An 11,237-nucleotide genomic window follows, 5' to 3' on the forward strand; every position below is an offset into this window, starting at 1 on the left:
ATATATATATATACACTTGCTTAAGATTGTGGGTCATGGAATTAAAGTTTGCCCCAAAAGTTCCTCATAAATATGTGAAATGCAAAAACAAATCGACGAAGCTGAGTTAAGGATTAAAAAGAATCTTCCAAAAGAGGTACACCTACCAAGTTCTCATGGACCATGTTACTCTACTTCTTCTATTCAAATTCATGATGCTAGTGTCAATATCGAATCACTTAAAACGAAATGGTATGAGGCTAAAAAAAGAAAAGCTACTAGAGATTGTTGTTTAGAAAAGGCATTTATTAAACATATGCGAGAACAACTAGATGGTAAAATTACAAGGATGTTCTTTTCAGTTGGCCTACCTTTAACCTTGCAAGAAATCAATATTATAAAAAACTTTTATTTTTGCATGTAATAATAACCTTACAGGTTATATTCCATCGAGGTACAATATTATTAGATCAAAGTTATTGCATAGAGAGAATTTAATATTGAGAAATTACTTTAACCAACAAAAGGTACATGGAAAGAGAAATGAGTTGGTTTAGTACGTGATGGCTGGTCTGATCTACAAAGACGACCACTTATAAATTTTATGGCAGTATCAGAAAGTTCCTCAATGTTTATCAAAGTTGTAAATTTATAAAGATAAATTCTTCATTTATAATTTGATTAAAGAAGTTATATTAATGGTTAGTCCTTCAAATATTGTTCAAGTAATTACTGATAATACTCCAGTTTGTAAGGCAACTGGTTTACTTATTGAGCAAATATATCCTCATATCTTTCGGACACATTGCACTATTCATACCATTAAACTTGTCTTAAAGAATATGTGCGGTAAAAAATACTAAAGCAAACGAGACTACATACAATTAATGTGATTGGATAACAGTGGTTGTTAGAGATGTTATTTTGGTAAAAAAATTTATCATGAATCATTCCATGAGGATTTCTATATTCAATGATTTCCCCAATCTAAAGATGTTTGTTGTTGTTGAAACTAGATTTGCTTCAATTATTGCGATGTTAAGAAATTAAAACAAATTAAAAATGCACTTCAAACAATAGTGATTAGTGAAATATAGTCGTGTTATTGTGACAATGATGTGGGAAAGACAAGATAGGTGGAGCAAAAGTAACACACCCCTGCATTGCTTAGCTCATTCTTTAAAACCAAGATAAATTTTATGTTTTTATTTTCTTGTTTATTTTTATTTAATTAAGTTATAATCACATAAATCTAATTTTTTTATTTTATTTTTTTACATTTTTAAAAGATATTCAAATAAGGAATGGCTCGAGGAGAATCCTCAACGACTTCCCCCTGAAAGAGATTTGGAAATTTCAAATATGAGAAAAGTGTTTGAAGCAGTATTTTCCAAAATGATGACAAGAGACGACAGTTAAATGTGGAGTTAGACAAGTTTTTTTGGATATTTAGATGAATTTGGAGATCAAGAGTCTTAGGGTGATGGGTGGGAGAAGGATCCAAAGATGTGGTGGTTGGTTTTATGGAGCTTCAACACCTTTACTTCAAACTATTGCCATAAAGCTTCTTGGACAAGCTTTTGCTCGTGTTCAATCATACAAACAATGAAGAATAACAAAATAAATCCACAATGAGTTGAAGATTTAGTTTATTTGCATACTAGCCTTCATTTATTATCAAGAAAGGCTCCAAATTACATGGATGGTGAAAACAAGATATGGGATGTTGCATGAGATGGATTTGAGACCCTCAATGATAACGAGAATTTTGGAGATGGCAAAACTTTCTCTTGATGAACCAGTTATTTCTTTTAATAGATTAATGTAGTTAAATTTTGATGTAATAAAAGATAATATATGTTCTTATGCTTGCATTTTAGATGTCATAAATTGAAGTTATATCTATGGGCATCATAGCTTTTGAAAGTTAATGTTATTAACTCTTCTGTTTTATTTATTTAATACATAAATATATTTTTAATAATTTTTATTATACAGTGTCTGGCACGTGTCTGTGTCTTATATTTTCAATAATCGACGTGTCCTATGTCTGTGTCGTGTCTGTGTCGTGCCTATGTCATGTTGTCTCTGTCGTGTCCGTGTCCCCGTGTCCGTATTCGTGCAACATAGCCTAGAAGACCAAACCACCCATATTTCATATAAGTTTCTAAGCATGAGGGAGCTTGCAAAAGGAAGATTAGATCAATTTATAGGAGTATTCTTGTTCATGAACTCATTGATAAACTCTTCAATCATAGACAAGAAATTTGTGAACGGTATGAGGATAAATCAAAAGTTCAATAGCAAGGCTTTGATGAAGAATGTGATGGATGAATTAAAATTTCATGTGTTCAAATCACAAGAAGCAAGGTCGTGCAAAAGGCACTTAAATTGGCCCAATTAAAACAGGACGGCCGATTCAAAAAAAAAAAGAAGTGATTACTACCTTTGTCTACTATTTTTATTTAAACTAGTAAAGACCAAGATTAAACGGTAGGAACTCAATTGTTTGGCCACACTGTTTTGCAGCCTGCAGAAAGGCTTCAAGGAAATTGTAGACAGGTCACTGAGAGGCAACTCTTTGCTGTAGTTACAATGGATGGAAAACTCTTCCCTATTGCATGGGCAGTTGTGTAATAGAAACAAAAAAGAATTAGTAGTTCTTAGGTTTGCTTGGTAGAGATCTGGAGCATGGTTCCACCTTTGCATTGGACAAACAAAAAAACTAATACATGCCTTCGAAGAAGCTTTTGATAGCATTTAAGGGAATGGCATTAAAAGATGTCTTATGGACAACTGCGAGATCAACAACAATTAACTAAATTCACATATTGGATGGAAGAAATGGAAAACACTATGTAAAGGCATTTCAATGGTTAAATGACAAGCACTCAAGTGAAAGGTCAAGGTGGCATTTCAATTTAATCTTAAGTGTGACATATAAATAAAAAATTAAGTGTGAATGTTTTTTTATCATCGAGTTTTGATGGTAGAGAATTGTAAATTCTTTAGCTTCCAGAGAGCATTGGAAAGACTGTCATGAAAAAGAATACGAGAAAACAAATACAAAGCCAAGATATAGATTCAGATGTTGCATCAAAGATTGCAGAGGAAGAACATATATAAAGCTGAAACATGTATTGGAATAAAATTTGATAAAAACAACTATCAAATCACCAATGTGCGTGGAGTTTGGCTGCTTAGCACGTGCAAGCATTTATTCCACAATCATTAAAGTGATAATCAGGTAGAATAATTAGCAAAATTAGTGAAGTCATAAGCACTTTGGTAATATCCCAGCTATGAATTAATAAAGAGAATAAAAAGAAATAACCCAACCAATACTACATCAACAAAATACTCAAAAAGGCTCACAACAAAAATTTATTAGATTCCTTAATTGCTCTGTTGCAGTAAAAGGTTATCATGAACTGGAGAAGTAAAACCGTTTGTGGTATTGTTTGGATCAGGGAATTGGTTAAAGCTGCAACACAAATATTAAGGTCAGACAATGGACTTCTACTGGTCCCAGAGGATAGAACATACATTCAGTTCATTTGCAAACATAGAGTCGAAAAAAGAGTTTCATGACATTTAACGAAAATTACTATTAGCATAATGCTTCTGTATGTGTCATTTTCTTTATTGGAGATAAGGAATTATACAGTGAAAAAGAGAAACATGTGATTGAAATAACTTCAAGAAAAAGTTTGCAAAATATTAGAACAGAAAAATTTGCTGGCTTAACATAACAAAACAGTTAAAATCGGCTCATGACTTTTGAATTTGAGTTAACTGCCAAAAAAAAAGTAGGTTCATAAGTTGTTTGACTAAAGATAACTCTAACCAAAAAATGATATAACCGAATCCCTATCAAGAGGAAGAGCCCTTCCTAACCCACAACCAAGTTTAACAAATGCAGAATAGCAAAGCTGCTGAAACGAAATCTCGGTTCTGAATTAGGGTTTAAAATTGCTTTAAAAAAAACTACACTTATCCATGCAAACAAAGCCTTACACCTAGAAAAGAGTTTCTCTAACCGCTAGTGAGCTATGTTCAACTTTCATTTAACAAATTATTTGCAGCATGGATAACATCTTAAGAGAGAAAAAATGTATGAACAAAAGCATGTTAACATGTAATGATCCTTGTTCAAATACCTCGTGTTCATTGTCATGACCATGAGAATGGTCCCCATGTCCTTCCCAAGGATGACGCCATCCCTTAGATTTAAAAAAAGAAATAGAGAAAGAAAGAGAGAACATTTTACAGGCTGCATAAAAAGGAGAAATTAAAATAGACTAAAAAAAGCAACTTACCAATACTACAGGACCATCTTGCTTAGCTCGGTATAAAACCCAAAACCTAAACCAAAAAACAATTAGACATGAGAAACGAAAAACTTATCTATAAATCAAGCAGTAGCTCGCACGCAGTTTACTCAATTCTAATCATCAGGACATCCCATCAAATCAGTTAGGCTGCATAATTTCATCTAGCATGCAAAATATGCATCCAATGGAACACTCAAAAAACTTTTATCAAGCTGAGAATTCCATAAAAGAAAGCCATTTATTTCTGAACAAACTTAGACCTTCCGATCAAGATGCTATGTTGTTAGATTCCTTCATTTCATCTGGTAGTTCCTTTCTTTTCTTTTATAATGTCTCAATCCCCGCAGCAGACGTGTCTTCAACATTTAAGATATTTCTAAGATGTGTCAATCACCTTTAAGCTTAAAAAAAAGCCATTTTACATTTCTTTAGTGCATACACGTAATAACAATAGCAAATGAAAGAGGCATAACCTATGGAATCAAATAAATAAAAGTTTGGATGCTGGCTAAGTGAGAGGAAGTGATTAGAAAGAAGCATAAGTATATGGTGACCTGATGTGAAGTTCAAGAGATACGGACAGCTTTTCCTATGAATCCTTTAGGATCACCTACTCCGTAATTTATCCTATATCCAGGAATATAAGGAACCGTCGCTTATCCTATATCCAGGATTGGGGGGACTGTAGCAAAACCTATGATCTTTCATTATTCTGGGACTATAGCATCCTATGATCTTAACTTAGGATTGTAGCATTCTGCGGTTGTTCATTATCCGAGATGGCATATCAGGACTATTTCCCATTCACGCAGGCTGGCAATGATTGGATTCATAGTACGCTTGCTTCCTATGTGTTGGCTGGTTCAAGTGTCTACAAAAAAGAGTTTCTTGGGACATATAAAAACAATTTCTTTTTAAATAAAATCAATTATGTGGATGTGATTTTTTTTCTTCGCCCTTCTAGTGCTCAGTCTTCAACCCAGTGTGAGAGATGATACGAGATTGAATTTGACAAACACGAAAAAACACTAAAAAGAGATTAAAAAAACACAACTGTTAATACTGTTCTACGACTCCTAAAAGATGTTTAGGAAACAAGGTCTTCAAAGAGGTGGTTGTGGATGGCAATGGGAGATAAAATACGAGTTCTACGGCACTTGGACAGGCGATTAGCATCGTTCGATGACTGTCCCGGCTGAAAACAACAAATAGAGGTCCAAAATGTCAAGGTACGGAGGTCGAGGAGGTGCACTGCATGTTCCTGCATAAAGAGGTGGTTGTGGGATGGCAAAGAAAAGATAATATACAAGCTCAACGAAGTTTGGATGGGCATGAACAATGTTCGGTGACTTTCCCAGCTGAATATAGCAAAGAGAGCTACAAAACAATGAGACACGGAGGTCGAGGATGTTGGCCACATGTTCCTGCACAAGCTACAAACACACCACTTGCAAAAGGAAAAGAATACAACACTCCTAATGTAGAAAAGATATCACAATCTTCATAATACTCAAAACAAAGCAACCAAAAAAATAAAAAATAATAAGATATAGATAATTCCCTCATAAAAAAAGCTAATTATAAATAGAGAAATGTGAAAGAAATAAAAAATAAAAAAAAACAAAAAAAAAGGCTAAATTGGAAGTTCATGGTTGTTACATGCAGAAGAATTCCCATCTACAAGGACAAGTGCATAAATCCGCTCGGTTCTTGTTGTTGCATGCACAAGAATTTTTGCCTATGAGGAAAAGTGCGAAAAAATTGCTGGTTTCCAGTTTACGAAGGAAACTATTGAGGATCGTTGGAAACAAGGTGTCCCATGTCACGTTCGGTCACGACACAAGGATGCCTTCCATACTCGCATCCCGCGTCAATCTCCCCAGGTAGGAGGTGCATCTTCTTCCCAAAAAATTTCTGAAAACAATCTACCATTATAACAAAGTCATTGCACCGTTATGACTCTAGGAGCCGCACTAGAAAGTCTATTTCCATGCCCGCCTAAGACAAATGTGAACCATGAACGTCCTTACAAAGTTTGTCCTAATATAATAAATATCCATCCATCTTTAGTATAATAAGAGCAAAAACTGCATATGGGCTTTACTTTAATGAATCAAAACTCTAATAAGTAAATCTATAACATACTTCTAACACTCTTCGTACTCAGTTGGACGTATCCAATGAACAAGTCTATTTGAAGGAACCAACCTTGGAATGAAATCTATGGAATGTGGGACTACTCTCAGTGATAATCACCCAGTAGATAAATTGTCGGTCAGGATATACAGCAATTTCTTCAACATGGGTTGTTCCTTTTATGATATTGGTCCCTCAGACTCATTATTTCCTAGGACAATCAATATTAATCCAATTATGATCTCCTGTTTTGACTCAACTTGAATCATTAGTATCTTTCACTGAAGCTGAAAATTGACTCCTCTAATGTCTTCCTTCTCTCCCATGTCATTGTTTATTTCTTAAACTGCTCACTGCTCCATAAAAGAGTTCGCCCTACTTTTTGAGCAATCAGACACCATGTGGCCAAAGTCGTGACACTTGAAGCATTTAATAGTAGAGATGGATTTAGGAGTGTTAGAGGGATACACCATTTCTCTACTCTAGATTGGTTTCTTTTTAAGAGGGATCAACTCAGACGCTCCACTGGGTGTACTCTAGCTATCTGATCTGATGGTTGAACCATATTTGGAGGACAATGTGGGTTTGATGTCGATGTGTTGTATCTCCACCTTCAAGGTTAGAATTTGGACATCCTCTAATGTCCAATAAGACTGCAATTGTACCACATTGTGAATAGATGATCTCAGTCCCCTCAAATATCGAGTTATAGTTTTCTCGTCGGGCTCTACTAACCCACAAATCAATATAAGCTACTCAAACTCAGCTGTGCAATCCTCTACTGATAGATTTATCTTTTGTAAATGGCAAAGTCTCAAAAACGTGTCATGCCTATAATATGCCTACTAGTTACTTGCGCTATATCACTCATTTCATCGTGGAGTAGGTAGTGATTTTACTTTTTCATTCTCATTGTTGAATAATATTCAAGTTTTCTCACCACAAAAAAAGTGTTTTTCCTAACCTTGATGGCTACAAATTAACTCTTTTATATTGGGAAACATCTTTGTACTAAAAAAGTCTTTCCATTATTTGGAGCCTCCGTAAACAAGCCTGGATCCATGAGAATGTTAAAATCCAATAAATCCACATTTACTCCAAAATGTCGGCTTCTCCTCTGATATTTCATGTCAATTCTTCAAGATATTAGTTATTCATCATTGGATAATGTTTGGTGGAAGGGATTCACCTCGGCCTCTAGATCTAGTGAGTCACCATTGAGACTATGGGTGACCTCACCAGATTGTCTCTCCTCTAAAGAGCAGCAAGTCTCTATTGCAGTTGGAAGATTTTCTGTTGCATATCCTCCATAATAATCTCTTGAATATCTTGTTGAGGGTTTCTCCTTGGCGATATGACGGCTCATTCTTCTAATTAAAATTATAGATGAAAATGAAGGGAGGTTAATGGGGATCGTAGAGATGAAATTTATGTTTAAGGGCAAAGGAAGAAAAATCCCTAAAAAAATTTAAAGTGTACTGGGCTCTGATACCCAATGATATTGTTCTAGAGCACCTACAAGATGTTTAGGAAGCAATGTTTGTGTGAAGGCGGTTGTAGGATAAAAAAAGAAATATAATCTACAAGTTTGGCGGCGCTTGGACGAGGATGAGCATAATTCAGCAGCTATCCCAACTGAAAATAATAGAGAGAGCTTCAAAATAGTGAAATACGGAGGGTCGAGGGAGTTCACCACTTGTTCAAGCACAAGCTACAGAAATCACAACAACAACGACAACAAAGTCTTTATCCCACTAAGAGCGGTCGGCTACATGAATCATTTTTCTTCATTGTGTCCTATTGAGTGTTCTATTTTCATTTAATGCTAATAGATTAAGACCATTTCTTATGCAGCATGCCCCAATACTTTTAGGTCTACATCTACCAATTTTTACCAAAAGTCGAATCTAAAACAACTACTCTCCTAACAGGATCATCAGATGGTTGATGTTTAATGGAACCAAACCATCTAACGCAACTCTCTAATCTTGCATGCCACAGGAACTACACTAACCCTTTCACGGATATACAGAGTAAAGCTACTCATCCACCTAAGCATTCTCATCAACACCTAACCTAGTTTTATGCTTGTTTTTTATAGGCCAACATTCCGCACCATATAGCATTGCAAGTCTCAACACCATCTTATAAAATTTTTCTTTAAAAATAAGTGGTATTTTTCTATCACACAATAGACCCGATGCATTCCTCCATTTCAACCATCCAACATGAATTCAACTAATAACATCCCCATATACATCACCATCACTTTGAATAATAGACCCGAGATATCTAAAACATTCACCATTTTTAATTACTTGATCACTCGTTGTTGCGGCTATGCCACTAAATCTACTACTACTACTTGCCTATTTCCAATGGATACTATGCATGTTCAAGTATTAAATTTCAGCAATATTAATTACTTTATCGAAAAAACAACCAAAGAAAAATAATAGGATATTAGCACATGGAATGTCTTTCATTCAGGAAAATCCAAAACATAATCAAGTATTTAACTCTCCCACTAATTAACTTCCCTATTAATAACAAAGCTAATATCATATTTTACATAAGAAATTACTAGACTTATATCTTAACATTCGGCTTAAGACAATGAAGGCCAAGCCCAAAACAATTCAAATGACAGCTACGCAAAATATAATTATATGTTAACACATTCAACATTACGATGGATCTTGATATGACAATTTATCCATGCCTCCCATCGGCATCAAATTATTCCCTAAACATTGCATTTCAACGTAACACCCTCCATCTTCTTTTGATAAAAAATAAATAACAATGTGATCTTGGGCTACATCAGCCAAAATCATTCTCACATAGATTTTGAAACCAAAATGATGCAACCTTGTACAACTATGCGAAAACTTCATCAACCCATTAAGAGAATCCCAAAGATTCTTTGATTTTTCTTACAAATGAGGCCTCGAGTATCATTAACCTATTTTTCATTCCCAAGGTTATAGTTATAATTATTTAGTTACGTAGACGGATTGAGCTATACAAGGAACATTCTCCCAAAACATCATCCTGCCTAATTTATTTCAACCTTTAAGATCTAACTCAAGCAATAGAGTAATCTCACCACCATTAATGCAACTCCTAAAATGACTTACTATTTGTAGGAACAGATTCATAGAATGACAATCCACTTTGATCACTCAACAGGACATTTATAATAAGCAAAGAATATCTATATGCAGCTAGCTTCACTTCTACTCCAATGCAAAAAGTTAATTTCTCTTGAAATGCAACTACAACAATTATAGTTGCAAGCGTAAAGTAGATTTTCAATGCAAAAATTAAAAAAACTAAACTAATAGCAAAATTTTCCCATCGAGCTCAATTCTTCTACTCAATGTGTGTCTAAGCATACCAAATAGACAAAAAGGAGTCAGGTTCTTATTATAATTTGGGCTATGGTAAGCCCAATTTTTACTCAATAAAAAGTTGAGCTAGGTTTAAGCTAGTCATCCAGCCTCCATCTTCCTCAATTGTGTCCTTAAGTTGATCACTTTGTCTTCACTCAAGTTGCCTCATCACAATTTAGTTCTCGTTCATGTCGCACATTGGAATCTCGCATGCACCAACCCATCACCTCATATGATCCCCATCATCAATGCCATCTTCATCTCTAACAATGTCTTTTTCACCATTTCTCTCTCCTCCATACTCGATTGAGATGTTGCGGCCTTGGTCTCTCTTGCCACTCTACGTCAGCATCATCATTAGTTGTTGTCACACCCCTCATGTTCATGATCAACCCACTTGCAATCTCTACTCCCTATTAAGTCGCCATCAACATTAGTGATGGATTTACTCTTTATGCATTGATTAATTAAAAACGACTATAATTGCCAATGCAATACAAGATATTTGCATAGTGTCCGCCCCATCCATTGTCAGCAACACTAGTTGCTTCACCAATCAACCTCCCATTCTGTTCCAAATCATGATTAATTGTTGTTAATATAGACTTATTTATATTCATTCAAATATTAATCTATCATTACAATTGGCAAACTAATTGATGACAATTCAGTTATTCTTGCATAAGATTAACTATTTAACAACATGAAAACTAAAAATTATCCATATTTTAAAATAAATTGATAATACTAAGAAGTTAAAGTGTTATTTAAGGCTTAAGTAAACGTACTAATCAAACCCCAATTAATATCAAACTTCCTTATTAGGTTATAAGCCAGCTTACTATTCACCAGACAGTGTCTCAAGCTTATAGCATCACGTGATCTGATCCATTTGGCCAATCCAACATATTAAATCAATTTATAAGGCAAGCTCCTAACTTTCCAGACGAGCTTATATGAACAGGCAACCAAACAAACCCAGAAATCTCTCAATCAAACTTCTTCACGCACCACCACAGCTCGAAAAAATTACTAGAAAACAAATATATAAATTAAGAAGCCGAAGTTATCCTATCTCGATGCCCAAGGGTATAGATTTCTACCTAGAGTTTTTCAAATCACCATCACAAACAAACCAAAACAACGAAACTAAGAGAAACTGGGGATTAAGCTTATTGCAAAGGTTTCGCGTATGAAAGGCAATGAAAGAAATTGGAATGAAAGTTAGAGATCGAAGGAGGGAGGAAAGAAGCGCACCACATGATGGCGCATAAACCCTTGCCGGTGACGACGTGCCAACGCTTCGGTCCGTGAAGTGTATAGCCCTTATAAGTGATGCCGTCGCTGCCGCCATGGCTTCCTCCCATTTCTTCCGCTCCCAATGCCCCGCTGG

The 11,237-nt window shown here is 35.1% G+C and overlaps 1 protein-coding gene across 1 annotated transcript in view; it reads right to left on the reverse strand.

Annotated features, from left to right (window-relative positions):
- LOC110032586 (NADH dehydrogenase [ubiquinone] 1 beta subcomplex subunit 2) overlaps positions 1-11,224 on the reverse strand; it is a 33,008-nt gene extending 21,784 nt beyond the window's left edge. Inside the window, exons 1-3 of the mRNA XM_020736259.1 lie at positions 11,102-11,224; positions 4,299-4,344; positions 4,140-4,202 (exon numbers count right to left, since the gene is read on the reverse strand). Coding sequence (XP_020591918.1) covers positions 4,140-4,202; positions 4,299-4,344; positions 11,102-11,211 — 219 coding nt within the window. The 5' untranslated portion in view covers positions 11,212-11,224. The remainder of the gene's footprint in view (positions 1-4,139; positions 4,203-4,298; positions 4,345-11,101) is intronic.
- Positions 11,225-11,237: the final 13 nt, after the last annotated feature.

Source organism: Phalaenopsis equestris, unplaced genomic scaffold (genome assembly GCF_001263595.1).
Source record: "Phalaenopsis equestris unplaced genomic scaffold, ASM126359v1 Scaffold000002, whole genome shotgun sequence".
NCBI lineage: Eukaryota > Viridiplantae > Streptophyta > Magnoliopsida > Asparagales > Orchidaceae > Phalaenopsis > Phalaenopsis equestris.